Raw genomic sequence first — 20000 nt, 5'->3', positions numbered from 1 at the left:
AATTTTATCATCAGAAATAATTGTAACTTCTAAGGGTGACTATATGTTTCCTTATATTGAAAATGGTACTTTGTTTAAAAAACAGAACACTAGGGATTTCACTTTAATTTGATAAGCATCTGTATTTATCTGTGCTACATATAATAACATGTAATATGCCTCACTTCTTTATAAGTACTCAGAAGAGGCTTGAGTTCTTACCTGTTTCTCAGCTCGTTCTGCTGCAGCTGATACTGTATCATGCCCTCTGTGGTCATCCATGGTGCACAGCATGCAGATACACTGCTGGTCAGTGCGACAGTAAACCTCCAGCAGTCTCTCATGCTCAGAGCAGATCTGCTCCTGGAGGCGTCTGGAGGTTTTGACCAGCTTGTGCTTCCTAAGGGCAGGAGACTGATAATGAGGCTGGAGGTGAGTTTCACAGTAAGAGGCCAGACACACCAGGCAGGATTTGAGGGCTTTGAGTTTTCTCCCAGTGCAGACGTCACACTCCACATCTCCAGGTCCAGCAGGAGAAGCAGGGTGGAGCTCCATCATCTTCAGTTTCTCCACCACTTCAGCCAGCATGGTGTTTTTACCCACAACAGGCCTCTGAGCGAAGGAGCGTCTGCACTGAGGGCAGCTATAAACCCCCTTCAGATCCTCCTGATCCCAGCAGTCATTAATGCACACCTTACAGAAACTGTGTCCACACGCAACGGTCACTGGATCCTTCAGGAGCTCCAGACAAACTGGACAGCTGAACTGATCCACTGAAACACTGGCCTCTGCCATTTTACAGAAAATCTACAACAACAAAAGCCAACAAATTCCCAAACATCAGCTCAATCAGAGTGAATGTCCTGCTTCCTGGTTCTTTCTATGAGAGAATAAAGATCAGTTTCAGTTTCACTTTCACTTCTGCTGAACTGCAAGTGGGAGGGTTAGGGTTAGAGAGTGTAAAGGGATGGAGACGTTCAGGTACTTGTTGCCAAAACTGTTGATACCTTACAAAATGGACTTAAAGGTGTCAGGTCATCTGCTAGAAAGGGGGCTGGTTGATTGGTTCAGAATCTAAAGAAATCCCTGTTAAAATATAAAGTGGTAGTGGTGGTATGACCTCGGAGCACTGGGCTGCCAGTGTTCTGGCACAACATCCCCATACTAAAACTGGAAAGACCAATTAAACTGTTCATACCTCACTGTTACTGATTAAGACACTGTTTAAGAGTTTGCTGAAAGAACACACTCTGAATACATGCATAGGACAGGAGAACCCTATTAACCCCATTTCCAAAAATGTGGGGACACTGTGCAAAATGATGAAAATAAAATTAATTGATGTGCGAATCATGTAAACCTTATATCCATCCATCCATCCATTTTCTAAGCCACTTCTCCCTCAGGGTCGCGGGGAGAGGGGTGCTGGAGCCTATCCCAGCGGTCATCGGGCACAGACACAAACAGTAACTCACACCCAGGCTTAACATTGCTTAACATAGGATTTCAGCTGCTCAACAGTTCAGGGTCATCGTATTTTTCATTTCATAATGTACCAAATATTTTCAGTGGTGACCGGTCTGGATAGCAGGCAGGTCAGTTTAGCACCTGGACTCTTTTAATATGGAGCACTGCTGCTGTAATACATACAGAATGTGGTTTTACATCATCTTGCTGAAAAAAATCAAGACATTCCCTGAAAAGGACATCGTCTGGATGGCAGCAGATGTTGCTCCAAATATAGTATATATCATTCAAAATTAATGGCGCCTTCACAGATGAGCACACCACCAATGGCATGTGCACTAATGCCCCCATAAACCATCATGAATACTGGCTTTTGAACTGCACCGGTAACAGGTTGAACTTGAACTGGGGCAGGTTGAACTTCCTCAGGTGATGGAGGAACTACATCCTCTGCTGGGCTGTCTTGAGGATGGAGCTGATGTTGCTGTCCCACTTCAGGTCCCTGGTGATTGTTGTGCCCAGGAACTTGCAGGACTCCATTGCCACCACAGTTCTGTCCTGGGTGGTGAGTGCTGGCAGGGCTGGAGGGCTCTTCCTGAAGTCCACTGTCATCTCCACTGTTTTTGATGTGTTCAGCACCAGATTATTGTGGCTGCTCCAAGGGACCACCTGATCAACCACCCATCTGTAAGCGGACTCGTCACCATCTCGGATGAGACCGATGACTGTAGTGTCATCTGCCTACTTCAAGATTTTGACTGAGGGGTCTGTGGAGGTCCAGTTGTTCGTGTACAGAGAGAAGAGCAATGGTGAGAGGACACAGCCCTGTGGAGCACCTGTACTGATGATCTGGGTGTTTGAGGTGAACTTTCCCAACCTCACCTGCTGCTCTCTGTCAGCGAGGAAGCTGGTGATCCACTGGCAGGTGGGGCTTGGCATGCTGAGTTGGAGCCGTTTGTTGTGTAGCTGTCCTGGGGTGATTGTATTAAAGGCTGAGCCGAAGACCAAGAATAAAATTCTTGCATATGTTCCTGAGTGTTCAAGCTGTTGAAGAATAAGCTGGAGAGCCATGTTCACTGCGTCGTCCACCAACCTGTTTGCCCAGTATGCAAACTGCAGGGGGTCTAGCAGAGGATCTGTGATGTCCTTCAGACGGGAGAGCACCAGTCTCTCAAAGGATTTCATGACTACAGAGGTCAATGCAACAGGACTATAGTCATTCAATCCTGTGATGGTTGCTTTTTTGGGAACTGGTACTATGGTGGAAGGTTTGAAGCAGGAAGGTACGACACACAGCTCCAGCGATTTAGATTCAGACAGGAGGGTAAAACACCATCTGGTCCTGGTGCTTTCCTCACTTTTTGTCTCCTGAAGATCTCACAGATGTTCAAGGCAGGCTGAATAGATAGCTGAATGACAGGAGGGCGTGAGCTGGGCTTTTCAAACCTGCAGCAAAGCTCAGTGGTGGACAAAGTACACAAATTAAAGCAGAGACCCCCAAGGTAAAATATTCCTCCAGTAAAAGTAGAAGTTCCTCCCTTTAGACCTCCACTTGAGTAAAAGTACTAAAGTATTTCCCTTCAAATGTACTTAAGTATAAAGTAAAAGTACTAAAAGAGGAATTCTGGCTCTGATGTCCTGTTATCCTTTTTATAACCAGACTGGCTTCATGAACTCATTTCAGGTGAAAGTCCTCCAGCGTCTCTCTTGGTAAACCAGTCTTTTAATAGAACGTCATTAATTAGTGACGCTGACGTCTATTAAAATGATCAGAAGCACAAAACACTGAAGGTAAACAGTTTCCATCAGGGAGAACCGAGTGGCTCTGAAATCACTTTTTACACACAAGCAAAGTTTCAGTTTCAGATTTATTTACAACTTAGTTCCAAGTTTAAGTTGAATAAAAACTGGTTTTAAACTCAGGATCACAGATGAGCTCCTTTACTATGTTGATCTGTAGGCGTCTGTTCATAAACATAAACCAGCCCAAACTCATTTACTATAAAATGAAATGGTGTTTGTAGAAATGTGTTGTTGAGTATCTGTGTTACACATTTTAAGCACTGTAGTATTATATTAAGTATTGTACTACCATAAGATATGGGTTTTATTTCACCAAAATAAAAAAGATAACCTGGATTTAAACATCAGAGCCTGGACATTCACCTCAGTGTTAAGAACTGAATTAAGCAAACAACAGAAACTAACTTCTAGTTAATGGCAGATAGAATATCACTAGCGTAACAAAGTGGACTCAACTAAACAAATGCCACCCAACAGAACAGAAATCTCCTTTCATTTTCATTCTCCTTCTAATTAGACCACCAGCAAAATGCTGTAACTACAGTCATCCTGTTCTGAATGTGAGAATAAAACAACTGTTAAGCTTTATTTTATTTTATGTACAATCTAACAGAAACAAGATTTTTGATTATATTGTGATTATATTGTAACAATCCCCTGCTATTAAAGAGGCTTCATTGTGCTTTATTATGACAGCTGTAGTTGGCCACAACTACTCCGTCCACAAAGGGAGTTTGGCTAAAAGTTAGCTCTAGTGTTGACTCAGCTCTAGTATTAGCTTACTGACTTCTGAGCCCCAAGTGACTCAGTTCTTCCTGTTGTAATGCATTTTCCCCCAGAGGCTGAGTAGCCCAGCCTTCAGAATAAAAGTTACTAGCAGAATGAACCCATAAACAAACGCTGCTGGAGAACAATAACCAACATAAACCTGAGAATATTGCTCAAGCACACTACAATATTAATGTGAATTTCATTTGAAGAGGATTACTCTTACTGAAGAAGCTTCAGGTTTGGACAGTTATGGAAAATACTAATCCAGAGTTATTATTTAGAAGGCCTGTAAAAAACTACACATACTCCACTCTATCTGAACCTAATCCAGCTTCAGTTACTGCTTGTAGATTTCTGTATTAATAATGAATGTGTACGTATTTTGGACTATAAGAGATTTAAATATGACACAAACACGATTCTTGCAATATTTATTTTTGATATGTGGTACATTAGACCTTTACATACATTATCATACTTTTGTAAACAAGATTAAAACCCATAAACTCAGCTCACAAATACAGCTAATTTCTCCTGATTCTTCATTTCTCAAGTTTCTCCAGGAATGTGACTGATTACAGTGTTTGATCCCAAATGGCTGCAGTAACTGTGTTCATGTCTGTGTGTAGAGAGTGAATCATTACTGTCACAAAGTCTTCCCTCCTGGGCCTGTGCAGTAGTGAACATGGCTGAGCCATATGTTTGTTTTTCCTTTTCAGCGTCACTCTAGTTCCGTTCACTTCTCCGTTACACTCTCTAGACTAATTCATTCTACATAAACTCCTTTTTTTTGGCTGATATTTTGAAATGTGTCTGTGTTCTGAGTTCTGAGCCTGTTTTCTGGTTCCCAAGTTTTGACCCTTGCTTTGTCTGTCGGTTTTTGGATATGGATCTGCCTCTGATGTTGCCTGCCTGTAATGACCTTGACCCAAGGTCAAGTTGGACTTCCTGCAATAAAGCTGTTCTGCAAATGCAACCTGCCTACCTGCCCAATAAATTGCACTCATACCGCTTTAGGAATGAGGTATAATAAAGGACTGCTAGTCAGAACAGAATTCATTTGCATACATCACAGTAAGTACAAGGCACAGTAACAATAATTCTAATGGATAAAAAATGTTGGAGTTGGAAAAAGATAAAAATGTAAAAATGTACCATCTATTATCATTTATTTCCATCAGTAGAGAGTCATTTAGACATTGCAACCTCTAAAATATAGAACTGTAGTTCTGATCCTGAAGTCTGAATGGCTGAGCCATTTTAAAGCCATTGTAAAATATTCAATATACACTCAACTATGACCACCTCACAGCTTTATAAAGGATACGTGTACATTTTCAGAAACAGAGCACAGAAACCTTTTAACATTTTCCAAAGAACTTCCACTATTACATAATTGAATTAATTCACGGTGACCTTAAATTCCCTACCACCTTAAATTCCCTACCACCTTACATTCACTACCACCTAAAACTTTCTGCTAAGCTAAACCCGCTACCACCTAAAATTCACTGCAACCTTAAACTCTTCGCGCTACCTTAAATTCACTGCCACTTTTAGGATTTTGTCCCACTCCCACAGAAAATCTGAATTTTTTGTCCCGTTCGTGCCTGCAACCAAAGTTTTATCCCTTCAAGGCAAACTGACATCCAATATCGGACAGAGTCTATTCACAAACACATTATCCTCTGCTGAAATAACACAGCAGTCATGGTCATCAGGCTCACTGTGAAGTTACTTTGCCAAATGATATTTATTCGCAGCAAACACACAAAAAAAGAACCACACAGCAATTATTTTTTGGTGCTTTGCTGGGCAGCTGTGGCCGTCAGACTCAAGACTGCACCACCTTTGTAAGATCAGATTCACCCATGCTACCCTTTGCGTGGTGTAATGATGCAGCAGGGTGAGCACTACAGCTCAAACATGCTGGTCTTTCATACATACGGCTTTTGTGCTGCGAAGTGGAGCAGCAAGAAAGTTATACATACAGTCTTTTTTCCAGATGGACGGTCACATCAGTCATTCTGCTCAATAAAAATATCATTTCTAAAAGTGGAATGTGTTTTGCATCACTTTTGGCAGTTAAAGGGAATGTTCTGAAAAATTTCATCTTTGAACGATCATTTTCCAGAAAACATGTCAGATGGGTCCAAAAAGCTTGTTAAAAATTTCCAACATTATACTTTGAACAGTGACATCAAAATTCAAACCAATGTCCATCAGTCTCTTCCAGATCTTGGTTGTTCTTGCACAGTGAATAAGGAGATGTTCAATCATTTCATGTTCATCGCAGTTGATCACAGGACTTTTGATGTCAAGTATTTATAATTGAACATCTCTCCATAATTATGATCATGTATTACTAAAATTCACTAGAAATCCCTCTGCTGTTAATAATAAATAATCTTTGAATAATCTTTGACTGAAATCCTGCTTGCATGGACCACCAAGTGTATTGATGAAGCATGAACCCAGTGCTGTTTAAAGTGAGGGGCTGAGAAGTTCATTATTTTCTTAACTAGAACGAGACTGTTCAGACACCATCAGCTAACAGGCTAAAACAGCTTCTCCATTAATATCACAGGCTTTTAAAGTACTTACTATATGATTCACTCTAAAATTGCACCCGACGAATGTCACTACTCCTCTACTGATCTGAGCTGCACAGTTTCAGTGTTGATCCCAAACACACATAAAACCCAGGGTAGATGCTGCGAGTGAATGTGGTGTGGACTCTATGGAGGAGGGTCATTGTATCAGAGACGCTGTAGAAGGACAGAGTTCCTGCACTGTAGTCCACATACACTCCTATTCTACAGGATCTGGGCACTACAGGGATTAAAGTGGCTTTAAAATTGTGTGTGAATGAGTAGCTGGAGGGAGAACAGTATAAACTCCAGGACTGGTCATTATATCCGAACAAACACCCACTACCATCTCCCTTTCTGCTGATGTTTTTATATGACACTGTAATATAAATGCCCCCACTCCACTCAACCTCCCAGTAACAGCATCCACTCACTCTCTCTCTACACAGAACCTGGTAGACATCAAATCTCTCTGGATGGTCAGGATACAGTTGCTCTGTTTCACTGTAGCTCACCACCCTGTTCCCCTCAGACAGACGGAGGTATTTATTCACTGTGTTTGGATCCAGCGTGAGCTCACAGGAATCTGAGGAAGATCAAACACAACATTCAATTCAATAAAATACATTTCTCAACACTAAAATGTGTTTCTTAAGCACTTCTACAGCAGTCACTGTCCCAAATCGACAAAACCCAGAAACATGGCTGCATCCCCCCAACACGCATCACTGAGCGAGACAGTATCCAGAACTCCACCCAGCTGTTAAATTCATTTTAAGTGAATAACTGAAATGATGTGAAGGCTGAGTTTCTATCAGCTCTGAACGAGAGAGTAAAATTCTCTACATCACACTCATAAAACTCTTCTGAGAAATCTGAATTGAGTTTACAGAGAATCTTTAATGCTGAGCAGCTTCTGGTTGCTGCCGTGTTTGATTGTATGCGTGTATTTTGCACTGTAAGAGCTCAGAGACAGAACACACTGACTAACAGAGCAGCTCAGGAACTGATCATTAATCAGCTGCAGCTCTTTCTGTCCGTTTGCCCTCTGATGTCACAGTTAGGGCTTTTCTTTCACAGCATCAAGATACATTTTAGTTTCTTCATCAGCCCACTCATCCTTTCTCTCAGGTTTCATAGCTACTGCCAAAAGTTTGAAGTCTGGTAGACCACCTAAGAAATCTGTCTGCAGCACTAAATGTTCAGTAATTCATGATTAATTTAATTAAGTTAAAAAATAGCATTTTTAAGTCTTTATATGGTTTTCTCTTATTGATTTTGGTTTATTTCAGTGTATTTTGCTGCATGATGCTGTAGAGTGCTGTTAGAAATGTTGTAATTTTATATTGTTTATATATGAATCAGTGATCGTTCTTTATTTAGGCTGTTCATTAATTTGCAGGATTTCACTTCCATGCATCCTTCGTCCCAAAAGCCCCCGTAGTGGGCTGGTGTCTCACCCACTCCCATGTGCAACACTGAAAATTCGTCTGCACTGCAAGATATTGGGAATTCCAGCTCGCTGGTGCACTGTAACTAAAAGCAGATTTGTATTCATCAAATAACAGTAATTATCAGACTCGCTCTAGTAACTGGATCAGCTGCCAGGTACCAAGAGTTTTTACTGAACTGGGAAAATCTGCTTTTAGTCACAGCACCAGCTGGAATTCACTACAGGACACACTAAAACTCGGCTCACTGGCGTCACTCAGTCATTTTAAACTTTTAATATCAAACCACCTACAGACGGCCTGCACCTGTTCTACTTCATTTTATTTATTCATAATTTCTATTTCTTGTGTTAGCTCTTCTCTTAGTTCTTTATTACTTTTTTTCTTCTTCTTGTTCTTCTTGTTCTTCTTCTTCTTATTATTATTATTATTATATATTTTTTATTATTTTATTAATCTCTTATCTTCTTTTCATCTTACTCTCTTATCAATTAAACCTCAAGTTTTATTTTTATTATTAGTTTTATCTATTTTTATCTTTTTTTTTCACTGTTATTTTTAAATTTACTTTTAATTTAAAATGATTAAATATAAATATTATTTTCTTTGTCATGTCAATCCTTGTTTTTGTAAATGCTGAAAATAAGGGTTGCCCTCAATGTACTTCCGAGTCAAAATAAAGGTTGATTGATTGATTGATTGATTGATTGATTGATTGATTGATTGATTGATTGATTGTGCCGGGTCCCACAGGAATCCATGGGAGTGCAGACTTCTAGAACGAACCACTGAGAGAAAAAAGACTCAAACGGAGAATCTACCTAAGAACAACAGAAGGAACCACTGAGAAGAGTTAAAAATAGATAACTGAGAATTATAATTTACACAAATAAAACTTAACAATAAAGCAATCAGATTAAATAAAAAGATTTTATTTTATTTTAAAATAAAATTATTTAAGAAACATCACTGAAGATAATATGTCTGTTATGGACTGGCAACCTGTCCAGGATTTCTTCTGCCTTCTGTTCAATGACTGCTGGGATAGACTCCAGCACACCTGCGACCCAGGAGGATAAATGGCTTAGATAATGTGTGTGTGTGTGTGTGTGTGTGTCTGAGGATTAGTTGTGAAAACTTCAACAGGTAAAGAGCTCAAATGGAGTATAAAGTAGGATTACAACATCCAGAAACAGATTAGAAATTATATTTGTTTTATAAAATCACTTAAAACACAATATAATATTAAACATTTATTTTTTTAATACTTGTGTATGATGTATATAGAAACTTATGGAGTAAGTGTGCAAGCTATTTATATACAGAAAACCAGCTGAACACGCTAATTATTTAATTAGGAAGGTGTAGACTGGAGTATGACTACTGTGACTGATTAACTGTGTGGTGAGTGTGAATCAGACTTACAGAGTAGAAAATCCTCTCTGGACTTGGGTTCGGGAAGGAGAAAAATCGGTCTTTCTTTCACTGTTAAAACAGTTTAAGAGTTACGGTAATCAGTGGAAGACCACTGCATTTTCTGGAAACTATGCAGAGAAATTCTTCATATGCTAAACCTCACAGTCTACCCCTTTATCGTACATCAGCAAGTTATTCAGAAGACTAGACCAAGAGCCAAAGAGCACTCGAAAGAGGGACAACAAATTTCTCCTACTCTACATGTATAAGCCACCACCTGAACTAACATAGCAATAGCCTAGCAACACCTTAACAACCACCTGAGATAACATAGCAACACCTGAACAATCACCTGGGATAACAAAGTGATGGCCTAGCAACACCTGAGCAATTACCTGGGATAAAAAAAGTGATGGCCTAGCAACACCTGAGCAATCACCTGGGATAAAGTGATGGCCTAGCAACATGTGAACAGTCACCTGGGCTAACAAAGCGATGGCCTGGCAACACCTGAGCAATCACCTGGGCTAACAAAGCGATGGCCTGGCAACACCTGAGCATTCACCTGGGCTAACAAAGCGATGGCCTGGCAACACCTGAGCAATCACCTGGGCTAACAAAGCGATGGCCTGGCAACACCTGAGCATTCACCTGGACTAACAAAGCGATGGCCTGGCAACACCTGAGCATTCACCTGGACTAACAAAGCGATGGCCTGGCAACACCTGAGCATTCACCTGGGCTAACAAAGCGATGGCCTGGCAACACCTGAGCAATCACCTGGGCTAACAAAGCGATGGCCTGGCAACACCTGAGCAATCACCTGGGCTAACAAAGCGATGGCCTGGCAACACCTGAGCAATCACCTGGGCTAACAAAGCGATGGCCTGGCAACACCTGAGCAATCACCTGGGCTAACAAAGCGATGGCCTGGCAACACCTGAGAAAACACGTGGGATTTTACAGAAATGGCTTTGTCACACCGACTTAAATTTTCTTCTTCTAGTTTAGATTCTATTGTCTATTATAGATAGAATTGGTAATCATTCATTAATTTCTGGTTGTGTAAGTAATGTACCTCTGATTGAAATCATGTTAAACTCCTCTTCACAGAGCTTTTCCACTTTGTCCCTCAGCCGAGACACAGACTTCACTACCTTCTCAAAAGAGTGGGGAGGATGGGCAGTGATGGAGGAAAAGAATGCAGACCCAGAAGGAGTTGAGACAGACTGGAAACTCTACACAGAGAGAGAGATAAACACAGAGCAGAGAGATCATAGAATATCAGTAAAACTCTACACAGAGAGAGAGATAAACACAGAGCAGAGAGATCATAGAATATCAGTAAAACTCTACACAGAGAGAGATGAACACAGAGCAGAGAGATCATAGAATATCAGTAAAACTCTACACAGAGAGAGATGAACACAGAGCAGAGAGATCATAGAATATCAGTAAAACTCTACACAGAGACAGAGATGAACACAGAGCAGAGAGATCATAGAATATCAGTAAAACTCTACACAGAGAGAGAGATGAACACAGAGCAGAGAGATCATAGAATATCAGTAAAACTCTACACAGAGAGAGATGAACACAGAGCAGAGAGATCATAGAATATCAGTAAAACTCTACACAGAGACAGAGATGAACACAGAGCAGAGAGATCATAGAATATCAGTAAAACTCTACACAGAGACAGAGATGAACACAGAGCAGAGAGATCATAGAATATCAGTAAAACTCTACACAGAGAGAGATGAACACAGAGCAGAGAGATCATAGAATATCAGTAAAACTCTACACAGAGAGAGAGATGAACACAGAGCAGAGAGATCATAGAATATCAGTAAAACTCTACACAGAGAGAGATGAACACAGAGCAGAGAGATCATAGAATATCAGTAAAACTCTACACAGAGACAGAGATGAACACAGAGCAGAGAGATCATAGAATATCAGTAAAACTCTACACAGAGACAGAGATGAACACAGAGCAGAGAGATCATAGAATATCAGTAAAACTCTACACAGAGACAGAGATGAACACAGAGCAGAGAGATCATAGAATATCAGTAAAACTCTACACAGAGACAGAGATGAACACAGAGCAGAGAGATCATAGAATATCAGTAAAACTCTACACAGAGAGAGAGATGAACACAGAGCAGAGAGATCATAGAATATCAGTAAAACTCTACACAGAGAGAGAGAGATGAACACAGAGCAGAGAGATCATAGAATATCAGTAAAACTCTACACCGAGACAGAGATGAACACAGAGCAGAGAGATCATAGAATATCAGTAAAACTCTACACAGAGAGAGATGAACACAGAGCAGAGAGATCATAGAATATCAGTAAAACTCTACACAGAGACAGAGATAAACACAGAGCAGAGAGATCATAGAATATCAGTAAAACTCTACACAGAGAGAGATGAACGCAGAGCAGAGAGATCATAGAATATGAGTAAAACTCTACACAGAGAGAGAGATGAACACAGAGCAGAGAGATCATAGAATATCAGTAAAACTCTACACAGAGAGAGAGATAAACACAGAGCAGAGAGATCATAGAATATCAGTAAAACTCTACACAGAGACAGAGATGAACACAGAGCAGAGAGATCATAAAATATCAGTAAAACTCTACACCGAGACAGAGATGAACACAGAGCAGAGAGATCATAGAATATCAGTAAAACTCTACACAGAGACAGAGATGAACACAGAGCAGAGAGATCATAGAATATCAGTAAAACTCTACACAGAGAGAGATGAACACAGAGCAGAGAGATCATAGAATATCAGTAAAACTCTACACAGATCAGAGAGATCATAGAATATCAGTAAAACTCTACACGGAGAGAGATGAACACAGAGCAGAGAGATCATAGAATATCAGTAAAACTCTGCACAGAGACAGAGATGAACACAGAGCAGAGAGATCATAGAATATCAGTAAAACTCTACACAGAGACAGAGATGAACACAGAGCAGAGAGATCATAGAATATCAGTAAAACTCTACACAGAGACAGAGATGAACACAGAGCAGAGAGATCATAGAATATCAGTAAAACTCTACACAGAGACAGAGATGAACACAGAGCAGAGAGATCATAGAATATCAGTAAAACTCTACACAGAGACAGAGATGAACACAGAGCAGAGAGATCATAGAATATCAGTAAAACTCTACACAGAGAGAGAGATAAACACAGAGCAGAGAGATCATAGAATATCAGTAAAACTCTACACAGAGAGAGATGAACACAGAGCAGAGAGATCATAGAATATCAGTAAAACTCTACACAGAGAGAGATGAACACAGAGCAGAGAGATCATAGAATATCAGTAAAACTCTACACAGAGAGAGAGATGAACACAGAGCAGAGAGATCATAGAATATCAGTAAAACTCTACACAGAGAGAGATGAACACAGAGCAGAGAGATCATAGAATATCAGTAAAACTCTACACAGAGACAGAGATGAACACAGAGCAGAGAGATCATAGAATATCAGTAAAACTCTACACAGAGAGAGAGAGATGAACACAGAGCAGAGAGATCATAGAATATCAGTAAAACTCTACACCGAGACAGAGATGAACACAGAGCAGAGAGATCATAGAATATCAGTAAAACTCTACACAGAGAGAGATGAACACAGAGCAGAGAGATCATAGAATATCAGTAAAACTCTACACAGAGAGAGAGATAAACACAGAGCAGAGAGATCATAGAATATCAGTAAAACTCTACACAGAGAGAGATGAACGCAGAGCAGAGAGATCATAGAATATGAGTAAAACTCTACACAGAGAGAGAGATGAACACAGAGCAGAGAGATCATAGAATATCAGTAAAACTCTACACAGAGAGAGAGATAAACACAGAGCAGAGAGATCATAGAATATCAGTAAAACTCTACACAGAGACAGAGATGAACACAGAGCAGAGAGATCATAAAATATCAGTAAAACTCTACACCGAGACAGAGATGAACACAGAGCAGAGAGATCATAGAATATCAGTAAAACTCTACACAGAGACAGAGATGAACACAGAGCAGAGAGATCATAGAATATCAGTAAAACTCTACACAGAGACAGAGATGAACACAGAGCAGAGAGATCATAGAATATCAGTAAATCTCTACACAGAGACAGAGATGAACACAGAGCAGAGAGATCATAGAATATCAGTAAAACTCTACACAGAGAGAGAGAGATGAACACAGAGCAGAGAGATCATAGAATATCAGTAAAACTCTACACCGAGACAGAGATGAACACAGAGCAGAGAGATCATAGAATATCAGTAAAACTCTACACAGAGAGAGATGAACACAGAGCAGAGAGATCATAGAATATCAGTAAAACTCTACACAGAGACAGAGATGAACACAGAGCAGAGAGATCATAGAATATCAGTAAAACTCTACACAGAGACAGAGATGAACACAGAGCAGAGAGATCATAGAATATCAGTAAATCTCTACACAGAGACAGAGATGAACACAGAGCAGAGAGATCATAGAATATCAGTAAAACTCTACACAGAGAGAGAGAGATGAACACAGAGCAGAGAGATCATAAAATATCAGTAAAACTCTACACAGAGAGAGATGAACACAGAGCAGAGAGATCATAGAATATCAGTAAAACTCTACACAGAGAGAGATGAACACAGAGCAGAGAGATCATAGAATATCAGTAAAACTCTACACAGAGACAGAGATGAACACAGAGCAGAGAGATCATAGAATATCAGTAAAACTCTACACAGAGACAGAGATGAACACAGAGCAGAGAGATCATAGAATATCAGTAAACCTGAAGCTGCTGTTACCTGGAGGAAATGGAGATGGTCCTCAGTGAGTAAAAGCTGCTCCAGCTCAGTATTTCTCCTCCTCAGCTCAGCAATCTCCTGCTCCAGTCTCTCCAGGACTCCTTCAGTTCCTCTGACTGCAGCCTCCTCCTGAGCTCTGATCAGCTCTGATATCTCAGAGCGTTTTCTCTCAATGCAGCAGATCAGCTCAGTAAAGATCTTCTCAGTGTCCTCCAGTGCTGCCTGAGCAGAGCTCTGATACAGCAGAGAGAGAGAGAGACAGAGAGACTCTTTAATACAGCAACACTAACCCCAACATCTATATGAACACTATTCAACAACTACATTCATAAAAATTCTTTTAAAAAATTAAGTATAATATACAAACATGCTTTTCTACAGTATTATTCATTTTTAATGAACGTAATAAGCTCTCCTGGAAATCATGTCTTGTTCTTTTGCTTGGCTTTAAACTCACTTTGTGATACTTCACAGTTTTCTTCAGCTCCTGAAGCTCCTTCTCTCTCTCCTGGATTTTCTGCTGGTATTTCTTCTTAATGTCAACCAACTGCTTCTACACAAAAAGAAAGAAAGAAAAAAAATCCAAGAATAACTATTCAGTTATCTGTTCAAATGTTTTCTGTAGTAAATCATTTTCATGTTGTACACAAGATCGTTATAGATTAATATTCAAATGCGAATATTTAGCTGGAGACAGCTCTACTATTAAAAGTAATCAGATGATTACACAGTTATGCAAGCCCTTCAGTTTCATTTGTTGATATGTGAAAAAATGTTAACACCACTTCTGTACGGAACCAACTTAAATACAGCATGTTTCAACCAATTTTAATGACTCATTCTGATTTATTTACTAAATTTTGGTAAAAAAGCACATATAGTGTGGTGTGTGCATAACTTTGGACACCCTTTAGATCAGTACTTAGTAATATCTTATTTGCTAAAATCTCAGCCTACAAATGTTTAAGATCTACAGGCTGGTGACAGTGAAGGTCATCTCAAAACCTTTCTTTGTTGTAGGTCAAGATTGATGTATATTTGGATAATTGTCTTACTGTAATATACAACCTTTTCTGCAGTTTCTTCATAGACTCTGGGACATTCTAGGAATTAGTATTCAGGATTAGACTCTAGAATATGTTGATGTTTTTGTATTATTGTCACACTTCTAGGTTCTCCTCCCTTGCCTAGCACGCTCCAGAACTCCATTTCCCATGAGTCTAATCCCAAAGATGTCATCTTCTCCTCCACTCACACACATCTGCCTCGTTCTCAGTCGCCTGAATTCTAATGTGATTCACCTGTGCCTGTTTTGCATAAAACTGCAATATGTTTACAGCAATAATACAGTGTGGTCTTTATTTTTTACTGTGCAGCAATTCTGCAACTGTGAACTACATCTTTGGATTTCTGTTATAATAACACTAACATCAACTGTAGCAGTAACTTTAACTTCAACATTTTGTATATAATGAATACAGTACAGTAAGTATATTTTATATCATATGGCATAATTATAGTTATATGAATTTCATGCTATACATTTTTTATTCTATTTTACTAAATTTATCCTACTTATGGGTATTCTGTATTTGTCTTGTAAATATGCTGCTGGAACACTAATTTCCCTTTGGGGATTAATAAACTTATTTTATCTTCATTCATCCCTCTGTCCCAACAACATTTCCTGAGCCACTGGCTGCTACACAACCCAAATCATAACAGATCCACCTCTATGCTTTACAGCTGGCAAGGTGTTCTTTTAATCAAATTCTGCTCCTTTTTTTTTTTCTCCAAACATACTTTTGGCAGATTTCAGTGTTTACTTCATCAGACCACAGCACTTGTTCTCAAAGTGCTTATGGTTTTACGATATGTTGTTTTGCATATATGCATATATATTTAAAAAAATCAAGTCAAAGTTTATTTATATAGTGCTTTTTACAACAGGTGTTGTCACAAAGCAGCTTTAGAGAAAACAATCTGGGTCCAAGACCCCATGACCGTCACTAATGATGACAGTGGCAGGGGAAAACTCCCTACGAGTAGGAGGAAGAAACCTTGAGAGGAACCAAGACTCAGAAGGGGAACCCGTCCTCTTCTGGTCCACACCGGATAGCAAAGAATAACAGCAGAAAATTGGATTTGACCATTAATATAAAGTACAGAAAGAAAGGGGAAAAAAATGCAGCAGCATCACCAGGAGGGTCAGTTCATACAGGTGAGGTTTGCACAGCATTGTACAATGAACCCCCAAAATCTGCACCCTTTAATTAACAGGAAAAGTACCAAAACCTTGTGTCTGAGTCCTGAACATTAACAGGAAGATTATTCCAGAGCTGGGGGGCTTTGTATGAGAGGCTCTCCCCCCTGATGGAGCTTTATTAGTTCTAGGTACCAGTAGTGAGCAGAACCTTGTGATCTAAGTAGGCGTGATGGTTCATAGTGGGAGAGAAGGTCACTCAGGTACTGAGGGGCGAGTCCGTTTAGAGCTTTATAGGTCAGTAATAGGATTTTATAATCAATGTGAAATTTAACTGGTAACCAGTGCAGGGCTGATAAAACTGGGCTGACCTGGTCAAACTTTCTGGCTCTTGTGAGACTCTGGTTGCAGCGTTCTGGACTAACTGAAGCTTGTTGAGGCTTTTGCTGGGACGTCCAGACAGCAGGGCATTACAGTGTCCAGCCTTGAGGTAATAAATGCATGAACTAGCTTTTCTGCGTCCTGTAGAGATCATTTCTTAATTTAGTGATATTGCGGAGATGCAGGACGGCTGTTCTAGTGATATTAGTTACATGTGCATTGAAGGACAGATCAGCGTCCATCACACCAAGATTTACATCTACAGATGAACCTGATGCAAGTGAGAAACTATTAAGTTTAAGTGTTAAATTAGACAGTTTGTTTGGGCCAAGAAGGAGGACCTCTGTTTTATCTGAGTTGAGTAGGAGGACGTTACTTGATATCCAATCTTTTGTCTTTTATACAGTCCTCAATTTTAGTAAGTCAAGGTTTATCATCTGGTTTGGTCGATGTACACAGTTGTGTGTCATCGGCATAGCAGTGGAAATTGATCCCGTGTTTACTGATAATGGTGCCCAGTGGTAGGATATACACTCACCAGCCACTTTATTAGGTACACCTGTTCAGTGACTTGTTAACACAAATATCTAATCAGCCAATCACACGGCCGCAGCTCACTGCATTTAGGCCTGTAGAGGTGGTCAAGACGACTTGCTGAAGTGCAGACCGAGCATCAGAACGGGGAAGAAAGGGGATTTAAGGGGCTTTGAACGTGGCGTGGTTGTTGGTGCCAGACGGGCTGGTGTGAGTATTTCAGAAACTGCTGATCTGCTGGGATTTTCACCACAACCATCTCTAGGGTTTACAGAGAACGGTCCGAAAAAGAGGAAATATCCAGTGAGCGGTCAGTTGTGTGGACGAAAATGCCTTGTTGATGTGAGAGGTCAGAGGAGAATGGACAGACTGGTTCCAGATGATAGAAAGGCAACAGGAACTCAAATAACCAACCAGAATCTCTGAGGAATGTTTCCAACACCTTGTTGAAAGTGTGACATGAAGAATTAAGGCAGTTCTGAAGGCAAAAGCAGGTCCAACCTTTTACTAGCAAGGTTTACATAATAATGTGGCCAGTGAGTGTATATTGTGAATAATATAGGTCCTAAAACAGAGCCTTGTGGAACACCATACTTTACTTTTGCGAGGACAGATGATTCACCCTTTACATTAATTAACTGATAGTGATCAGAAAATTTCTTTGAGTAAACCTGTAGGAATTGGATCTAATATGCAAGTACTTACTTCAACTAGTTTAGACTGTTGAAGTAAGGTAAACAATTCCAGCCTCTCTGCAGTAATGTACTTGAGATCTGGGTTAGCTTTCTAAGACAGCAGGTTTGTAGAGGTTAACTGGTGGTTTTAATTTTTTTGCCTGATTCTTTCAATTTTGTTATTGAAGAAATTTCTGAAATCATTGCTGCTGTAGGGGCTGATGGGATTTGGGGTTCCATAACTGTTTGACTCTTAGTCAACTTAGAAATTATGCTAAATTACAATCTATGACTATACTTATGATTTTTAATTTTCAAAGTGCTTATGTTTTATCGATATGTTGTTTTTCATACTTCAGATGTTGATATTTGAGATTAGATCACAGTTAAAGTTTCCTTCTGAAGGCTCTTCCATGTAGATCATATTTGTCTAACAACATTGTACAGTGAGCCAATTCACTGTTCCTATGCCAGCCAAATATTATTGGCAGTGATGTGAGGGGTTTTCTTAGCATTGACTTCAGATTACTTGTCTTCAAAAGTTCTCCTTAATTTCCATCTCTTACTGGAATTTTAGACAGTAAAAACAAGCAGGAAGATATTCATAGTTTTCTCTTGCTTTCTAAGTCAGATATCTTTAGTTTCAGTTGATCAATCAGCTGCTTGATGAGCCTATGGCTGTTGAAACTATAATAGTAATTCAAAATTAAAATTAGCAAAAACACACTATATTTCCAAAAGTATTCACTCACCCACCACCATCGCTACAGACCTCCAAACATCATGTGACCTCAAGATCAGCTAGCTAATAGGTTTCCATCAATCCGATGGACGAGTCTGGGTCTGGCGGTTGCCAGGAGACAGTACATGTCTGACTGCATTATGACCTCAAGATCAGCTAGCTAATAGGTTTCCATCAATCTGATGGACGAGTCTGGGTTTGGCGGTTGCCAGGAGACAGTACATGTCTGACTGCATTGTGCCAAGTGTAAAGTTTGGTGGAGGGGGGATCATGGTGTGGGGTTGTTTTTCAGGAGTTGGGCTCGGCCCCTTAGTTCCAGTGAAAGGAACTCTTAAAGCTTCAGCACCAAGAGATTCTGGACAATTTCACGCTCCCAACTTTGTGGGAACAGTTTGGGGACGGCCCCTTCCTGCTCCAACATGACTGCACACCAGTGCACAAAGCAGGTCCATAAAGACGTGGATGAGCCAGTTTGGTGTGGAAGAACTGGACTGGCCTGCACAGAGTCCTGACCTCAACCCCATAGAACACCTTTGGGATGAATTAGAGCGGAGACTGTGAGCCAGGCCTTCTCGTCCAACATCAGTGTCTGACCTCACAAATGTGCTTCTGGAAGAACGGTCAAAAATTCCCATAAACACTCTTAACCCTTATGGAAAAGCCTTCCCAGAAGAGCTGAAGCTGTTATAGCTGCAAAGGGTGGGCCGACATCATATTAAACCCTATGGATTAAGAACGGGACGTCACTCAAGTTCATATGCGAGTGATGCCAGACGAGCGAATACTTTTGACATTATAGTTTATGTTTGTAATTTAACTGGGATGTTCAAATTTTTGCATAATACTTTAATTAAAGTATGATCAGTATCAATAGGTCTAGTTCAGCACTTCTGGCTTTTTTTCTGTTTGTTTTGAATCAGAAAATGACAAAAAAGAAAGGGTGACTTTAAACAGCTAAAATATTTGTCTTTATATGGAAAATTGCACTTTGTGTGAAAGAATTCACTTCCATTTTGTGAAAGACACTGCATTAAAGTGTGCTACATTCATAAAACAATGAAACTGTATAACACACCCCACCTCACTTCCTGATGAGTAGTCATTAGTAGAAGAGGCTTATATTGAGTTCTTA

At 40.0% G+C, this 20000-nt stretch overlaps 2 protein-coding genes across 2 annotated transcripts in view; both read right to left on the bottom strand.

Moving 5' to 3' along the window:
• The window catches only part of LOC108410766 (tripartite motif-containing protein 16-like), an 8851-nt gene extending 8077 nt beyond the window's left edge, over positions 1-774 (bottom strand). Inside the window, exon 1 of the mRNA XM_037539119.1 lies at positions 202-774. Within this exon, the coding sequence (XP_037395016.1) occupies positions 202-774 (573 nt within the window). The remainder of the gene's footprint in view (positions 1-201) is intronic.
• A 3661-nt stretch (positions 775-4435) lies between these two features.
• The window catches only part of LOC108410760 (tripartite motif-containing protein 16-like), a 16211-nt gene continuing 646 nt past the window's right edge, over positions 4436-20000 (bottom strand). Inside the window, exons 2-6 of the mRNA XM_037539523.1 lie at positions 14792-14887; positions 14335-14568; positions 10557-10716; positions 9488-9547; positions 4436-7197 (exon numbers count right to left, since the gene is read on the bottom strand). Of these exons, the coding sequence (XP_037395420.1) occupies positions 6671-7197; positions 9488-9547; positions 10557-10716; positions 14335-14568; positions 14792-14887 (1077 nt within the window). The 3' untranslated portion in view covers positions 4436-6670. The remainder of the gene's footprint in view (positions 7198-9487; positions 9548-10556; positions 10717-14334; positions 14569-14791; positions 14888-20000) is intronic.

The sequence above is a fragment of the Pygocentrus nattereri genome, chromosome 6 (assembly GCF_015220715.1).
Source record: "Pygocentrus nattereri isolate fPygNat1 chromosome 6, fPygNat1.pri, whole genome shotgun sequence".
Classification (NCBI taxonomy): domain Eukaryota; kingdom Metazoa; phylum Chordata; class Actinopteri; order Characiformes; family Serrasalmidae; genus Pygocentrus; species Pygocentrus nattereri.
The sequence above is the reverse complement of the archived record's forward strand: the minus strand, read 5'-3'. Positions and strand labels throughout refer to the sequence as shown.